General features: G+C 33.1%; 1 protein-coding gene across 4 annotated transcripts in view; it reads left to right on the top strand.

Moving 5' to 3' along the window:
* Positions 1 to 19,480, top strand: part of HGF (hepatocyte growth factor) — a 100,957-nt gene that overhangs the window by 45,492 nt on the left and 35,985 nt on the right. For all 4 annotated transcript variants that reach the window (XM_074194042.1, XM_074194041.1, XM_074194040.1 and 1 more), the window contains one exon: positions 15,982 to 16,156. In XM_074194042.1, the coding sequence (XP_074050143.1) occupies positions 15,982 to 16,156 (175 nt within the window). The remainder of the gene's footprint in view (positions 1 to 15,981; positions 16,157 to 19,480) is intronic.

The following is a 19,480-nucleotide window of genomic DNA, read 5'->3' as shown; positions in this document are numbered from 1 at the left end:
TGTTGGAAGGACCATAAAAAATTTCTAAGGATTTGGAAATTTCAGGAAGAAACAAAATTTTAAGGGCATAGGTAGTTCTTTGATCACTATAGCTGATGAAAGACATAGACCTCAAAATAAGAACAGAAGATTGTGTAAAGAGTCAGTCAAGAAGATAAAATTTAGTATGTTTTGGAGGTTTTTGGTTTTAGATTTCTGTATCATAGATTAAAATATAGGATTGATGGGCTTTTGGTCAGGGATTGAGTGTGCCTAATTGAATTCATTTCATGGTCAAATTCTAGAAGGCATTATTTGAATGAATGATCAATAAATATCTAGAAAAACAAATGGTATTCTCAACATGGCTGCATTAAGAATAATATTTAGGAACATAAAAAGATCAACTCTTTTTATTTTCACAGCTACCCCTGCCTTCTTAAAGGATACCTTCCTCGAATCTTGTCATTTTTCTTTTATGTACTATTTTATATGAACTTCCTTCAATAGAATGAGGGAAAGGTTTTTTTTGGATTTTTCTTTGTAAATCCACGGCTTAATAAAGTAATAAATTGTAACTTTTTAAAAAAAGTTTTTGATTAATGGTTTTAGAGGTAGAATGGAGCTTAGAAGATTTCAAATTTAAGCCCTTCATTTTTGAAAAGGAATAAACTGAGACATTGAGAGTTTAAGAGATTTGTCACAAAAAAGATTAAAGAGAAAGGCCCAATTTTTAACTCAGGTTCTCTGATTCCAAAACTAGTCACTTTTCTTCTTGGCTACACCAAACTAATTGCCTTTTTTACTTTTTTTTGTTGGATTCATTAGATGGATTTATTATATTATCAGGGGAATGTTGATAATCTTTACTTAGATATTCCTAAACCATTTGACCAAGTTAATGTTATTTTTGTAGCAAGGAGAGATATGGGGTGGATGATATTTTAGTAGCATGAATTTAACAATGTTTGAATGGTCAGATCTAAAAAATAATGATCAATATTTTGATGTCTTGGTAGGAAGGCTCTAATAAAAAAAATCTCAAATATCTGTTTTTGATCTTGTGCTATTTAACTCTTTTACCAATGATTTAAAATGAAGACAGAAATTCATTATCAGTTTCTCAGATGATGAAATGCTAGGAAGACTAGTAGAGTCAGGATCTAAAAAAAGTACTTGATGGTCCCAAACAAAATGGAATTTAATAGGGATAAATACAAAGTATCTCACTTGGCTTTTTAAAAAGCCTAACAATACAAATGAGAGAATCATGACTAGATACTTGAAAAAAAAGAAGCTGGGCATATGATATGTAAGTAAAAATTTGACATTAGACTCCATTAATGAGGGGCAAGGCGTAAAGGATTAGGGACTTGATAGCTTCCCTTTTCTCTGCCCTGGTCATACCACATCTTGTATATTGATTTCACTTCTGGCAACTAAATTTTAGACACTGGTGAGTTGGAGAAAATCCAGATGAGAGAAACAAGGATGTGGTGAAGTCTTGAGATCGTGCTGTCTGGGGATCAGTTCAAATAATTTGGTATATTTTTTTTTAGATATAGTGCAGGCCATAGTTGATTCTTTCAGTATAAGACTTTCTTTCTTCCCCCCTGTTAAATTTTGTCTTATCTATTTGAATTGTTAATTTAACTTGCTGAATTTTTCAGGGTGGAGTGGGGGGGCAGAATTCTTATTTTATTACCCAGTGAATGTGCTATCCTTTACACCTTTGTTACTTCAGCAAATTTGAAAAACAAATCAGCTATGTCTTTAGACAAATTACTTATACAAATACTTTATTTGAGCTACTGATGAAAATGTTAATCAAAACATGGTCAAAGTTCTTTCAAAAGCACTTTGGGAACTCTATTAGAGGCCTTAATCCAAATTGAAACTGACCTATTAATAGAAATTTTTTCCATCTAGACATTCAACAAGTTCCAAATTCATATAACCATACAACTCTCAGGTTCACACCTCCATTTCTTGTCTACAAGATCAGCCTAAGAACCCTTCAACACTTTGCTGAAATTCATATGTATTATATCGACACTATTTCCCATTCTATTCAATGAATTTAGAGTAGTGTTCCTGCCAAGAAGGAAAATATTTTTAGTCTGGCATGATTTGTTCCTGATTAAAAAACCATTCTGTGTCTTAGTGACCATTGATTTCCTTTCTAAAAAATTTTAGAACTGCTAATATTCCATTTTAGAATTTTTTAAAGTATTAGGAAAACTAAGTTAACCAGCCTAAAGTTTGTTGATATTGACTTTCTTCTTTTCCTTGAAGATCTAGATAAAAATATTTTCTTTCACAGACCTGTGCCAATTCATATTATCTTAGATTTTTTTTAAAGATCACTAAAAATTATATAGGAATCCTATTTGTCTTTACTTTGACATATAATTCTTCTGGGTCACATGACTTGAACTCATTATAGGTACTTAGGTGCTCTTGAATTTTGCCATTTCTCTTGGGTTTCAGTTCAGGTATACTATCTTTAATTTTATCTTTTTCAGTCCAATTATAGGAACCTTTTCCTTGAGTTTCCTCTAGTTTCTGAAATAGTTAAAAATTCCATTTCTTCCTTAGAGCTCAAAATCAATTTATGCCCATTTTGTGCTTTACCACCACTATCAAATTTTATAGGACCATCATATTATTTTGTATTCATCCTCCATTAATTTCCCTTGTTTCCATCCTTTACATAAATCTTAAAAGATAAAATTTTTGATGAGTGGTCTATGCAACCACATTGTTCCCTTCAACCATATATCCCTCCAGATGGGAACTGTTTGTTTTTGTGCCATATGTATTTTATTCTTGAGAGCTTCCACTACCTCTTGAGCCTTCGCATTTGGTATTTTAGGCCATAAAATCATATCTATATTTTCTCTTAGTTCTTTGAAATTCTTTCTTCCAAATCTCCTGAGCATGTCTGGCTTTCATCTCTTCTGTCATGAATTTAAAAATAGAGTGGTTGCTTCTTACCAAGGTTTCTATCATTTCTACTATTGTAACCATTTCGTCTTTGTCACTCTAGATTGTCCAGAATACCAGTTCAATTTACCTCTTCACCCTTTGTAAAAATTAAGCAAAAGCAAAAACCTATCTATAGTTCCCCTTTTTGCTGAAAGTATGTGCTAGATATTTAGGTAGCTGAAATATATTATAGTTATATTTGGGTATTCTATTGATGCATGTATAATATATATATATATATATATATATAAATATGGACATGTTTATGTATATATATATGTACATATATATATATGTATAAAATTTATGTTTCAGACATCTGCCTGGAGCCCTGGGGTTAAGTGACTTGCCCAGGGTCACATTGCTAGTGTGTGTCAATGACAGGACTTATATCAGCTACTGTATGCTGTAAACCAACTGGCATATGGTTTCAAACACCTACACTGGGGCTTCAGCAGTGGTGGCAGGTAGATCCAGCATTAATAGTGGAAGTACAACAATATTATTCCAAATATCAAAAAATAAAATCTATAATAGTTAAATAGATCTAGATTCCCTATCATCTCAGCTTTGTCTTCTCTAAAGGTTCTCTACATTCAGAAGACTTTTGATAATTAGCATATTATTCAGATATTTTACATATCAAAAATTTAATAAAATAGATCAAGTGGTCCTATACCTTAGAAAGTCTCCTAAACTTCCTCTTGCTGTCTTCCAAGGGTATCTTATGGGTCATGGGACTCCCTGAACCCATTCCTCATGGAGATATAACAAGAGAAAGAAATGTAATAAGGATTTCATACCAGTATCAAAGGAAAAACACAGAATAACAAAGGAAATCAGTTTTGTCTTCCTGCTCACCAGTCTGCCAGGCATTAGAATAGGTCCCAATCATGAAATTCAAGATCCTTCATTCAGTCTCTGTTTTCTCCAGATCTAAACCAGCTTCAGAGTTTCAATCAAAAAACAATAACATTCCTGACTGATGGAAAACCTCATGAAATTCCAGAATTCCAAAACCCACAATAGTAGCCTTTAACATGTTGCTATCCACATAGTGATTTGTAAATCTGATTTCAAGAACAGAACTGTAGATGAAATAAGAAGAGGCCAATTAACCCTTATTGTCAATGTGAACTATCTTCCATTGCATAATTACATGGCTGCTGCTTCTTCCTCTTCTTCCTTCTTCCTTCTGTCTTTCTTCTTCTTCCTCCTCTCCTCCTCCTTGTCTTCTTCTTCCTCTTCTTCTTCTTCTTCTTCTTCTTCTTCTTCTTCTTCTTCCTTTTCTTCTTCTCTCCACCCCTCCCCTTTTTCTCTCAAAACTTGGGTCTCTCATCAAGGCTAGAATGTAATGGTTATTCATAGAACCAATATCAGTATTAGTCAGTTTTGGAATTTTGACTCATACTATTTTTGATGTGGACTGGTTCATCCCTCCTTCAGCTACCTGGTGTCTCGGCTGCCAGGGGTTCACTGTATTCATACTAAACTTAGTGGGGAGAGCTGTTCAACTTAGTTCAGGGCACCTCAAGACTTCTGTGCTAAAGAAATACATGTCTCAGATTTCCCTGGTACCATGAATTCCAAGCATGTTCTATAACACCTGCTCTTTACTGCTCATTTTGAGATTGTCTCTAAAACTTTCAATAAAGGGGAATAGAAATCATCATCTCATGACTATCAAGATTATCCCAAAACCTTTTGCTAGTTTCTCCACAAATTAGTAACAATCCAGGGCCAGAGTAAAAAAAATTAAAAAGGCAAGAAAGAAAATGATAGGAAAAATTATATGTCATCAGTATATATCAAAGTTTTCTTTTTCTTCCTCCATTGAACCTCATTCAAAACCCTCCACCATGTGTTCCCCATCTGATTCCTAAGCTTTTATACATGAGATATTGTTCTTCTAAAAATATAATTCTACTTTACTTTCTTTTGGTGTATTATATTATGTTCTGTTTAACCAGGCTCTATTATTCTAGGGTCAAATTGTATTCTACCAAGTTTAATGGTATCTAAGAGAATAAATCAATCTATATCACTTGAAGTCTCTACCTATGCCCCCTAAAGATTTTACTTCTTTTCCCAGGATTTAATCCTTAATTTTTAAAATTTTCTTCTGGTAACCCTCTCATTAATCATATACTTCAGGCTTTATTATCCTTAGGGAGCCACTACCATATGCTAAATATAGAGTATGGAAAGACAACACCTCTCTAATTATATTTATATGAGGTTGATAAATAGCTAAATTTGTACCATCTAGCAAGGCATCACCAATTGCCCATCTCTGTCTCTTCTTTTCCATAAATAAGAAGCTATGTTTTTCCTCATTGGTTAAACCTCATCTTAGTAGGGAAAGAGCTTGTTATCTGTCACATATATCAGATGTGACCATGTCCACTCTTCTTCCCTTCCTTTGTTTCACTTTTCCCAGCTAAGGCAACTAAGTGGTGCAATAGAATGTGGAATCAGAAAAATTTCAGTTCAGATCTTCCCTTAGATATTTACTATTTACTGCTGCTCACTATATGAAACTGGGCAGGTCATTTAAGACTCATGTTTCTCAGTTGTAAAATGAAGTCACAACAACTTCTCAGAGTTTTCAGAGTAGGTTAGATAGGCATTAAGCTAGATGACTTCTAATGACCCAACAAACCTCAACATTTGTGATTACTTGAATGTGTTCTAGGATATTTTAGAAAAGTTTTATACCAGTTTGCAAATTTTATATCAGCAGAAAAATGACATTTCTATAGATATAACACCAGGTCATGGTTTTCTTAAATCTCTTCTTAATGTTTGATTTTAATAGAATTATGAAAAACAAAACTGTTTTGATATGATATTTTGAACAAAATATGTAATATATAATGGCTTTACTATGGATCAGCTGTTTCAATAACTTTTCATATTCTAAATAATAACATTGATATGTCCCTATCCTAGTTATGAAAGCACTCTACAGAAGTTTCTTTATAATCATTACATGAAGTATGTAGAGTTAGTGTCACTATTTCTTTTCTACAGATGAGAAAATGGAGGTATAATGTGGTTTGGGGAATTATTTGTTCAAAGTCACACAACTAGGAAATGGTAGAGCCAAGATCCAACCCCACTTCTTCTGACTCTAGAGTCATCACTCTTGTCATGGTCTTTAAAATCAATCAAGTAGTGCACATTTTGTGGGCTAGACTTTGAGTCAGGCTACCTGAATTCAACCCCAGCCTATTACACTTATTAGCTATATGACCAAGGGTAATCACTTGATCTCTCTGCATATCAGTTTCCTCATCTGTGAAAGGGATCAATATTATGGAATTGGGATGAGACTCAATGAGGTTAAGGTGACCGAAGTGCTTTACTTAAAAAGCTATAAATGTCAGTTATTATCATTAAAAATGGTGAGCATATTACCAGATGCAAACCTTGTTCCCCCAGGGTGAGCCCTACAATTATCTAGCAATAGAATAGCTGTTCCATGTCTGATATGCCTCTGGCATGTCAAAGGACTGACCTTTTCAGTCTGCTAAAACATAGATGAATATTTGCTTAGCCTCTCCTCTCCCCTCAGGCTGTAAGCAGAGCTTTTCTATCTTTTGTCTCTTTACCTCTGGCTTTCTTCTCTCCTTTCAACATGTTTTCTGATTGTTGTTGGCATTGTGGCTTCTAATTGCCACCACCTGTACAGGGCTGCTGCTGATCTTCATGGCTGTTTTCTTTCCTCTTTTTCTCTCTGCTTTTCTTTCTTTTTGTCTCTTCTGTCTCCTATCACTTCTCTCATGCTCCTTCCCCTTTTGTCCAGAAAGACTGGCTTTTTATGGACAATGTCACGGAATCAATGTTGCTGAGTTCTCATTGAATGCTCTTTCACTGCCAAAGAAGATTTTATTTCTATGGGCTCCCCATCCCATCTACTTTCAAATCTTGATTTTTTTTTCTGGAAAAACTGCTTTTCAAAAGGTAGATGCCTAGGTAGCTGAATGCTTTTTTCCTTCATAGTTGCCATGCTTCCTTTTTACAGTAAACTGTACCATTTGTAAATATTATGCAGCATCTTTAATACTTTAAACCTATACCAGAACTAAGAATCAAAATATTTAATGTTTAAAATTTTAATTTGTTCTATATGATTAGATAAAGTAAGTCCATTGAAGTTCTCATATTTGATGTAAATTGATTACATTTGTGCATTTTATAAATTCAACAGAATACACAAGTTCTATATGACTTGTTTACTTGTATTCTAACCCAAGGAAATATAGTGTTAGGCATGTGCCCCCACGCCCACATTGACCCCAAGGGAATGAGAGATGTTCTATCAAAGCAAATTACTAAGTAATAAACCAATAGTTTTGAAGACTTTTTAGGACAGTCTTGTCTCTTGAGCTTTTCATATAAGCTTGGATAGAGTCCAGTGAACAATTCAGATATGAATCTTGGCATCATATCCAAAGAAAACGTGCAAGCAATTTGAGGTTTGTGCATTAGAAGCTGTTACTACTTTCCCATGTCAGTTTATCATGAGAGGCGTTTTAAATTTATAATGAAGCTGCATTCTGCCTTTTGTTACTGGGGGGTTACAAAAGTAACCTCACAAGAGAAAAGCTTCACCACTGTCCTGGATTTCTCCAGAAATTACAACTGAGAAAGATCAAGCTTTTATTTGCTATGCAATGACTGGAAGTCAGAGGTAGACTATCCTGATAAGACAATCAAGCATTTTCCCAGTGACCTATGGAGTAATCTGTAATTTTCTGGACAGAAAGGGAGTAGAAATTGACTTTAATCTATAAAAAGTCTGCCTGCCTGGACTGAGTGGCTTACTTTATGAAGCTCATTCAACCCTCTGAGGATGACTCAAGTTGAGAATCTCAAACATGAGTAGCCCTTCTCAGAGAACTCTGCTCATATCAACAAGAACAAACATCTTTTTGATAAAGTTGTGAATGGACACTGCTGTAGGAAAACTGGCAAGACATTTTATTAATATTTATCATTTAGACATAATTAGTTGGTATACTTTCTATGTACATTATAAATCTTAGCTTTTCTCATTCCTTAGTCCTGATTCATTTTTTTGCAGAATATTTCTAGCATCTAGCCTTCTATGTTAAAATTCATCAAGTGTGAAAGCATATGCCAACTTAATTTAAAGGGTACTTTTAAGTTCTTCATAGAATTTCTTTTCCTCTTAACTTTTGCAATCGATATTAGTGCATAACCTATAATTATTTTCATAAAAATATTTTAGCAAACTCCATGAATCCTCTGAGATGATAAAATATCTCAGATTGAGATATCCTCTCTTCTAAAAATGACATTTGTTATTGCCTTTGAACCTATTAAAAAAAAACAAAGTCCACCAAGTACTTTTATTTGCTTTTTCTAAGGAGAATCAATGAGCTATCTTTCCATTTAGCTTCAACTTCTGTAAATCTCTGGTTTCATTTGAATAGAGCATTATACCTAGAGTTAGGAAAATATGAGGTCAAATATAACTTCAAAAATTTACTAGCTATGTAAGCTTAGACAAGAACTTAACCTGTCTCCTTCAGTAACTTAATTTGTAAAATGGAGAATTTAACAACACCTACCTTCCAAGATTGTTGTGATTGAGATAATGTTTGTAAAATGCTTTGAAAATCTAAAAATGCTGTAAAAATGTAATCTCTTAATTGTAGCAAGACACAAAAATGAAGGTGATTTAGTTCTTCCAAAAGTAGTTCTCCATGTTGTCAAATGATCTCACATTTAAAATGTCAATTCATGCTTATGTTTAATCTCTTTTGATTCTTAGCACTTTTTCCCCTTTTCTTCCACTCTGCTACTGTTAAAGAAAGGGACCACAAAGGACTAAAGACCATTTTGTACTTTTTTGTTTGTTGTTCCCTTTAAAATAGACAAAGAATCATAACCAAGTATCCAGATTACTGTATTGCATCATAACTAACTAGTCTGGTCTTTGTAAAGAAAATATTTCTTTTGCTAGGTTCATACTTAAAATCTTTAAAGCATGTTAGAAGGCTTTTTTTTGTGCTCGTTGTTCATTAGTAGAGCCTTTGAAAATCCAGAGTCATCTCTATGTCACTCTCTGATGTAGGACAACTGTTTAATGTGTCCATCAAGAAATAGTAAATACAATTAAAAGGTACTGTGCTAAGTGTTTGATATACAAAGAATGTTATACAGGAAAACTCTTTTCCTCGAGGAGAATGAAGTCTATAAGAAGAGATAGTCATGTAGATAACTATAAAAAAAGTTAAGCATGAGAAATGCAAAAGAGAAGTCAAATCAAATTGATAGGAATATCTAACTCAAAACTTTGTGGAGGAGATGGCACCCAAAAAGGGTTTTAGGATTTCTGGAATTTCAGGTATGAATTTCAAAAATTTGAAAATAGCAGAGTCATTTTCTAGACAATGGAGACAACAATGGGGGCACAAAGACAGGAATGGGTAGGTTAACATTGGAAAATAGTAAGTAATAAGACCAATGGACTGGAATATAGAGTATACAAAGAGGGTAGTTTAAAACTAAGCTGGGGGCGGCTAGGTGGCGTAGTGGATAAAGCACTGGCCCTAGAGTCAGGAGTACCTGGGTTCAAATGCGGTCTCAGACACTTAATAATTACTTAGCTGTGTGGCCTTGGGCAAAGACACTTAATAATTACTTAGCTGTGTGGCCTTGGGCAAGCCACTTAACCCCATTTTCCTTGCAAAAACATAAAAAAAAAAAACCTAGGCTGAAAAATTTGGTTGAAGTGACATTGTGTATAGAGCCTTAAATGCTAATTTAAGAGTTTGAATTTTAATTATTAGGCAATAGAGATCCTAGGGAAATTATTAAGGAGAGAAATGATGCTATCAAAGATGCACTTCAGGACATGGCAGAAATATGAAGGTTAGACTGGAACAGTGGTTAAGGATTCAGTGGTTATCTCAACAACCACTGTGAAAAGTTTAAAACATGCTGAAAAGAAGCAATTAAGCCAAAACAAAATGAACTAAATGATCCAAATTATCTCATTAAGATTCCTGAAACATTTAAAGTAGAGGTAGGGGTGTAGGTAGAAGCCCTTTAAAAAAAGTCCAGGAGAGAGAGAGGTGATAAATAAGCACCTGAACTATACGATTACTGTTTGAAGATTTGGGGAGAGGTATGAAAGATACTTTAGACTGAGTTTGTATCATTAAACTGATTCAACTGAATGGATGAGCATCATGACACAGTTTGAGCCTGGGATACTGGGAGAATGGTGGTCTTGTTAACAGAAGTAGGGAATTTAAGACGGTCAGGCTAGAGGGAATGGCTTCTTCCACTATTTCCCCTGTAAACCACTGCACTTGGAGTGATTATTTCAAGACTTCAGATTTATTTAATGCATCTTCCCCCTGATATTAATATTCCTTCTATTACAAACCTTTGACCTCACTTCCAAATACTATCTTTGGTCTTTGCAATAAGACACATCTAAGCAAAATTAAATTGATGTTCCAAGAAGTCCTTGATCATGTTTTAATAGCCTGGGGAGAGATCTCAATAGCAAATGTTGTTTTCCTAAAAGCATTTCCAAACAGAAAAGTTTGTTTGAATCATCAGAGGAAAACATTCTTTAGCTCTTAGACCAGTGAGTATCATGTAATAATACTTTTGCATTTGTTTCAAAAGAGTGGCTGACATTGACACCCCCTCATCAAATTTTTTATTTGTGAGAAACTCTCAAAAGAATTCCCGTTATTTTCAGTATGGACCCAGTGTACATATCTTTAAAAACTCTCTTTGCATGTGGCAAGGCAGTATTTGAACAACAAGTTTATTTGGCTAAAGTTGATCAGCTTCAGCTGATTTTCAGGGATATTTGTTTGGCAGCAAAGGACAATGAGTCGCTCTTTTAGTTCACTAATTCAATTAACTTCTCCAAAGGAGCAGTGTGCCCAGCATTCTATATCCCCTCCCAAGTTGCCTGGCATGAAACATTTGTTTTCTTTTTGAAATAAGCCTCTGGGATATAGTTGGCAACTTGTATTAAGACAGCAAAATAAGTCTATTTTTTATACTTTTGGAAGAATCAATTCTATTTTAATAACAAACTATATTAACAACAACCAACATATTATACTCTTCAATCAGCAGTAGACTGATAACTCATTATGGATTAATTAATATTTATTGTATACTTTTTTGAAGGTTCTATACAGTAGCACAGTGCTAAATTTTTAACAATTTGCTTTCTAGAAACAACAACAAATTATGTATATGTATATATACATATATGAATATGTATGTACATATTCACACATATACATATGTGTAAGGCATTAAATTCAGTTAAATCTCTAATATTAAGATTTTTCTATATCATTGTTTTAAGTCTAGACAATCAAAACAATAAATCAAGTCCTTTTTTTATAGCACTTGCCAGTTTCTGAGTGGTAAATACTCAAACAGAAAATGTAATAATCAACTATTTTGAGCTGGATCCAATACACCACTTGGAAAACTTCATTGTTAGAAAATCATTTAATTACCATTTATTTCTCTTCTAAATAAATACATTCTTGACTATACTACTTTCCTTATAATAAACAATAGCATTATTTGTTTTGGAGCATTTAATTATGAGCATCATTCCTAGGAACTGAGGACCAAAAAAGCACATGCATAACTCAATCGACTTCAGAAGATTTTTGTTTTGTTTTGTTTTATGTAAGGAGAGAAACTAGTTTAAATATCAGTAGACTGTGGGTCTAATCAGGGAGAAGTAGTTTCACTGAATTAGCCACAGAAATAAGTAAACACTGTCTAATAGCTGAAAATTATAATTTTTTTGAGATTTGATACTAACATTAGTTGTCAGTTGAAAATTACTAATGTTAAATATTTGAATTGACTTTATATTCTGATGAAACCCAATGAGACACTGATGTTTACTCTTAGAAAATGCCTATCATTATATTTTAGTTATGTTTGTGCTCTTCTAAATTTTTTGAATCCAAAGAGTTTTTATAAATTTTTCCCATCCCCATCTCTTCTACTAGTAAGGAATTGTTGAGTGATTGAAAATATGGGAGTTTTGTTTTTTAATTTGTTTACATTTGTGTGGTTTAAATTTTTTTCCACTTTTGTTTTTTGTCATTTTATTATTTTTTTCCTTGAAGGATTCAGTGGTTATCTCAGCAACCACTGTCAAAAGTTTAAGACATGCTGAAAAGAAGCAATTAAGCCAAAACAAAATGAACTAAATGATCCAAATTATTTTCTCATCAAGATTCCTGAAACACTTAAAACATATATGTTTCATGATTTAAATCTGCCCTGCATCATCTCAATGCCATAATCAGCATCTAGTTTTCATTCCCTAGTGCTTTTGTATTGACCTTGTCAGCATTTTACAAGTTACATATTTAATATAGCTGAGTAAATCACCTCATTCTAGAGACTTTTCTTCAACTTTTTAAAAATATATGAATGTTTCATTCTTCAACTTAAGATTTGAGTAAAATGTTAGGTCTATTTTTGCTTATTGCTATGTCAAAAAGAGAACCACTATAGTTAACATATGGAAAATGTCACCCAGTGTTAATATTCGAATTTTCTGATTTCCTTTCATACAGTCTCCTGTATTTTCTCAATATATTTTTACTAACCAGACATGAATATGATAGAGAAATTTTTCATGATTTGCTTTAATTATATCCTTGCAGATAATCACATGCCATTTTAGAAGCAGGGGATAGAGTGACTAGGAGCACCTGGGGTCAGGTTCTGCCTTTGTGTGTCCTTGATTTGTAAAATCTGGCAAGCTACTTAATTTTCAGTGGTCTACCAATTTTCTAAGATTATATGTTGCAGAAAACATGATAACCTGCATTGGTAGAAGTAATTTCCTATTCCTTCTACCAATGAAATCACAGGTCTGGCATCTAATAACTAAAATATAAAGTTATTTTAAACATGTAGCATTAGTCAGTCAGGTTGGTAAATAGTTATAAAAAATGTGCCAGATGCTCTATTCAGCATTGGAGATGCAAAGACAAAACCACTACTTTCAAGTTTGAGGTGTGTACAGGCAAGAAACAAACACTGAGTTTTGGAAGGGAGGGCATTAGAAGCTGAGTAAATTCAAAATGGCTTCATATGGGTAACAATTCTTTGTGCTAAGTCTTAAGAGAAAGAAAGACTTCTAAATGTGGAGGTGAGGAGAGAATGCAGCCTGGGAATAGAGGATACCCACTTCAGGTATGAGGATGGGAGATGGAGTGTACTCTTTAAGGAACAATAAAGAATGGACCATAGAAAGCAGGATGTGGATATCAAAGCTGGAAAGGTAGGTTAGACCCAGATTGGAAAGGATTTTAAATGCTTAACAGAGGAGTTTGTAAAAGATTCTAGAGGTTTTGGTTGACTTCCTTCTCTCAAGTCTTTCTCAATTACAATCGATCCTATACTCAGCCATCAAAGTAATTTTCTAAAGCATACATCTGGTCATGTCATTTTTTCTATTCATTAAACCCCAATGGATCCAGATTGCCTATAGAAAAAAAAATGTAAAATCATCTGTTGGCTTCTTAAGGCATTACTTCATTACCTGGATATTTCTGACCTTTCAAGTTTTCTTACTCTTCACTCTTTCATGTATTCTGCAATCCAGTGACATTGCTATTTCTCTCACATGTCACTCTATCTTGAACCTGTGCCTTTTCACTGGATTTTTTCAAAAGAGAATTCCCTTTTCTGGAATGCTTTCCCTTTCTACTTCTGCCTCCTGGCTTCCTTCAAGTCTCAACTAAAATGCTACCTTTTGTTAAGATTTCCCCAATTCTCCTTAATGTTGGTATCTTTTCTCTAAGATTATCTCCAATTTATAATGCTTATAAACTTGTTTTTCATGTTGTTTCATTCTCAGAGTGTGAATTCCTTGAGAGTTGAGACTATTTTTTTACTTGTTGCTTTTAGTACAGTGAGCACTATGCTTATTGACTTGATTCGTCTAATAGAATTCATTGAGAATGATGTAATCAGAACTGATCTCTAGGAAAATCATGTTAGCTGCTTAGTATGTGTGTGGGACAGACAGTAGAGAGAGAGAAAGATTTGCTATAGGGAGACCAATAAAGAGATGATGGTGAAAATCCAGGTACAAGGTAATGAAGGTTATGTGAAAAGAAAGGATAAAATAAGGAAGATGTATATTTTGTAGATGAAGGGTTTTGAGGTGGTGGTGTTTAAGGGTGAAGATTCAAGGAAAATTTATCTACATTGGAACTTTACGTAGGTTGGACTCTTCTGAGAATAATCCCCCCAAACTGAAAAGTATTTTCCAACACAGAAATGAATAAAAATGACAAAGAAGATTTGTAACCAATAAATACTTATGCATAAATTTTATGCAATTATCAATCATTGAACAAACATTAACTTTAATAGACTTTTGTATTCCATATAATGCTAGTATGGGTATAAAGGATTTGGAAACAAAAATGAAACAATTCCTAACCCGAAGAAGTTTACATTATATTTTAAGGATCAGGTGTGGACAAGAGGTCAAAAACAAGGCAAATCTGTTTCAGTTTTCTATAGTTGAAGCTATATTTAATTTTGGCTTTTCCCTACATTTGTGGTTCAGGTTGTACAGATGTTAAATTCTGATGTGGAACATTCCTGTGGATTCTTTGCTTATCTGTCATCCAGAAGAACCTGGAGAAGCTGAGTTGAATGAGGTGTTTAAACCTGCTCCATTTAAGTTTGGATCCCTACATTCTTCATGCAACATTTATACCCTGGCATTCACCAAGGAAAACATGTCAGAATTAAGGAAAATAAATAGCTCTAGAATAGTAAATACCTAGAGTAGATAGAATTAAGGAGTGCCACAAATAATAATTTGGAAAAGTATCAAATATAGTTCTTCTAAACTTTTTGAATCATTTTCAAAGTGGTGGACAACTGTTTTCATAAACTATCGCAATAAAATGGTAAAAATGAAAATTATAAATTGTTGTAGAAACCGAATTTTGCTCACTTTATTCTGTTAATGCTTTTCATAAATCTTCAAGAAAAGTGGTATTGTAGAAAATCTTGGAAGGGTATTGAAGAAATTAATGTTAGCAGATACAATAGAGTTAAAAATGTCAAAAACATTAATGAAAGGAACATTTAAGGTAACTATTTAAAAGACTAGCAGAAAGTTACATTAGCACTTTAAGATTGAATTTCCATAGAATTTATAGACTGTATTAATTATTTTGTTAGAGTCAAGATCATGGTTAAACACATTATAAACGTTTAATTTCAGAGCATCAGAGCAACTTGATTTTAGTACTGTAGTAATGTCAAATTTAGGGGTAATTTGTTATATAATATGTATACATATATGATTACTCACATACCCACATACCTTGGGCAACTAAGTAGGCCAGTGGAGAGAGGACTGGCCCTGGAATCAGGAAGACCTGAATTCAGAACTAACCTCAGATACTTGATATTTATAAACAGGGTGACTATGGACACAAGCCTGATTGTCTCTTCTCTGGGGTCATCTCCAGGTGTCCTGTTGCATACCTGGCCACTGGACCCAGATGGCTCTAGAGGAGAAAGTGAAGTTAGTGACAGCACAACACCCCCTCACTCAAATCCAATTCATGTGCTTGTCATGATGTCATGGCATCACCTCCCTGTTGCCATGAGTGAAGGACAAACAATAACAGCAATACACAAATATATGAGTGTGTGTGTGTGTGTGTGTGTGTGTGTGTGTGTGTGTATACACACACTTATTTTACTTTAGGAAAATACTCAATGGTAGGTCTTCTAGGATTTTTATTCATGGGAAAACATGAATGCCAAATACTATCTAAAACTGTATTTGGTACTATGAATTAAGTCAAATATTTTAAGAATTTTCTAAAATAATAAGATGATACCCATAATATAAATAAACTTTGAAAGAACAACTAAGGCAATGTAATAAGAGTACTTCTTCTCCCCTTCCCTTTTGATTTTTAAAAGCTCATAATACCATGAATAATAGTGATATTCCTGTGGAAACAACCCACTGTGTCAGAGGTCAAGGGGAAGGTTATCGAGGTACTGTGAATACAATATGGAATGGAATTCAGTGCCAGCGCTGGGACTCCCAGTATCCTCATCAGCATGATATAACTCCTGAGAACTTCAAGTGCAAGTATGTATAATTTAATGGAAATATTACTGGTCAATTTAATGGAAATATTACTGGTCATGCCATGTTCTTTGAGCTAGCAGATAGAAGGTAGACAACTTTAACATCTCTGGTCATAAATCTTTTTTCCCCCTTCTGCATACACATTTTGATAACAATTAAAGGTTGGCAAGAATGTTAGTTTTTAGATCACAAATTTATTTTGGAGGAGAATTTTGTTTTGTTTTGTTTTTCCACAAAAGGGAGCAGACTTCTTTTCTCAGACATAATTTTGTAGCATTGGAAAAATTTACCTTTTAAAATTATGCTAAAAATTAAATGTAAATAAATATTTAAAACTTCTAAAAATTTCTCAGTTTAAATCCAAACAATTAATTGTTAAGTGGGAAGCTAAAGCAATTATCTGGACAATTTAAGTTAAAGAAAGCTAGTTTTAGCATTAATTGATAAGATAAGGATATAATGTTAAATAAATAAATTATATTTTACTTTTCTTATAAGATACACTATAATTGAACACTAAATTATTGGAAGATGAAATGATTGATTTTGAGAATGTGGTGTTACCAATACTATCTTCTTTTTTTTAAATGTACACCAGTAAATAATGTTGTAATTAAATTTTGGTTAATTTGCCCACATAGCTGCAGAACTCCTACTAAGCTTATTATTTTGTTACTGTTAACTTGTTAGTACTCTTCCCCACGCCATGTGTACATAATAAATCATCCATAATAATTGACCAAGATGCCACAAAATTAGAAGTTAAAGTCACAATGGAAAGAGAAAATATGTATATATAATATATATATATATATATGAATAGAGGAGGAAAACACTTAAAATGGTGTCAAATTAATGTTAATTATTATATGTATTTAAGAGATTACTGTATAGACTATGTGATTAAACATCCAACTGGCTTTTCCATCAGAGAAAACAATGAGCATATTAAGTGAACCTACATATTTCATAATCATATGAATTATGAAGACCAAAGTAGTAATTGGTGTCTAAGAAATTCAAGTCAGATTCTTTTCCTTTGAACTATTATTTCATGAAGAATTATTCTTTAATTTACTAAGACAAATGCAAACAAAAAATTTAAAATAAAGAATGAAAGCCACATTGTCCAGCCTAACATTTTGCCATGGAGTATTCATGAGTTCATCTGGTAGTAGTGTGTTGGCCTGGCAGAATGTGGCACATTGGTAAGTTTCTGATTATTTTTGAAATATTTTACATCAAATTTCAGTACCATTACAATGCTCTTTCTTCCAGATGCTGAATCTTTTTTTTTTCTAAATGAAAGTTTTGCCAAGGTATATTGTTTAATGATAGTCTGTGATGAAGCAATATGAATCACATAATTACCTCTTCCCTTTATTCCCACTTCATTAGCAGCTGTAAACAATTCATGTTTCAATAGAGAGGAAAGAATTCAGGAAAAATATTAGGGTGAGTCTAATCTTATTTTCTAGCTAAACTCCGATTAATGAGGTGTTTCTGGATTTAGACACTCACCTCAGACACTCTTCAAAACTGGGCATTGGCAAATTTGGAGGGTTACTATGCACCTTGTGCTTTCATTTAGTTATTTTGGGTCAAATAAAAAATCTTATTTCACCAAATACTTATTTATTTAAAATTGTAAACTAAGCACATTTTATGTGAAATTTGATATATACATTTCATGCTCACACATAATTTATCAAAATGTAAGTATGTGGTGTCACAGAGAAAGAGACTTTTACTCTTATTAATTTTTTCTTAATAATTGGCTTTTTCATAAGGACTAGAGCAGCCAAAAGTTTGAGTTTGGTCCCAAATTATGAACACATGCCATTCAATGAGTTTGAAACTTTGGCAATCAATGTTCTTACATCCTTAAATGAAACAGTCTGCGCTAGGACTTAAGGCAGTTAGAGAAATGAAATGAGAGATTTAATAGGAGTGGTTGCCAATTTGAAACTGGGTTGATGATATGGTAGCTTCACTGCTGTATATTATAACCAGTTGCCTGTTCTTTCCTTTTAAAAATTCTCTATTTCAGATAAGCCTCATAAGTGTAAATGAATGATTATGCCACATAAAAATCACTTAAGTTTTTTAAAACTGTATTTTTCAATAAACTTTGAAGTGCTTCTGAATTATTTTCTTTTGTAATAAGAACATATGAAATCTTACAATAAAATTAGTTATCACTGATATATAATGTCCAAAAAAGAAAAGAAATAAGGAAAAATTCCCATAATTTTTTGAAACCACATTTGCTTGCTGAGTTTTTAATTACAATTTTGAAAGTATTTTTAAAACTTTAATCTACAATTATATACATCTATTATCTAAAATTATATTCATCCATTTAGGATTTCAACATACTTTCTATACTTATTATAGTATCTATTTTCCTAATTAAATCATTGATAAGAATAGTTATTAAAATCATTTTTTAAAGTGGATATCATGTGAAAGGCAACAGGGATACAGGAGCTCTCTAAAGATATATGCCAGAATCATGGGGAAGCATATACACAAAGCCTAGATGAAACAGAAATTCCCTATTGATTATGAGGTTCTTTAGAAGCATCTGATCACAGATAACCTTTCAGTTATTATGTAGATCTCTGAAATGCTCTAGGTTCTCAAAACTGAATTCTACAGTTACTTAAATACTAGAAATTTTTAAAAATAAACACACTTCTATACAAGAAAACAAAACCTAAACTAGATGAAAATATTGTTCAGCTTATGACACACAGGAGTAAATATGTATGAGCATGAATCTTGAAGAGAATCTAGAGTTGGACTATGAATTGGTCCCAAAACTACATAGACAGAAGAGAGGCAGTTGGATTACATTTTGGAAAGTGTAAGACATTTTTAATAATACCAAGTTCCTCTTTGCTTTCAAAATCCATTGTTTGGTGATAATAATAGGAATAAACATTTTTTAAGCATCTATTATGTGAACAAGGACTATGTGAAGCACATACATCATTTCATTTGATCTTCAAAACAACCCTGCTAAAGGTTGTTCTATTCACATTTTACAGTTGAGTAAAATGAGACAGGAGTTAAGTGACTTGGTTGCGTGACACAGTGGATAGAGCACTGGCCTTAAGAGTTAGGAGAGGGGCGGCTAGGTGGCGTAGTGGATAAAGCACTGGCCCTGGAGTCAGGAGTACCTGGGTTCAAATCTCGTCTCAGACACTTAAGAATTACCTAGCTGTGTGGCCTTGGGCAAGCCACTAAACCCCGTTTGCCTTGCAAAAAATAACTTAATAAAAAACACCTAATAATAATAATAAAGACTTAGGAGAATGG

This window comes from Macrotis lagotis, chromosome 7, assembly GCF_037893015.1.
Source record: "Macrotis lagotis isolate mMagLag1 chromosome 7, bilby.v1.9.chrom.fasta, whole genome shotgun sequence".
Classification (NCBI taxonomy): domain Eukaryota; kingdom Metazoa; phylum Chordata; class Mammalia; order Peramelemorphia; family Peramelidae; genus Macrotis; species Macrotis lagotis.
This window is presented reverse-complemented; position numbering and strand designations above follow the sequence as displayed.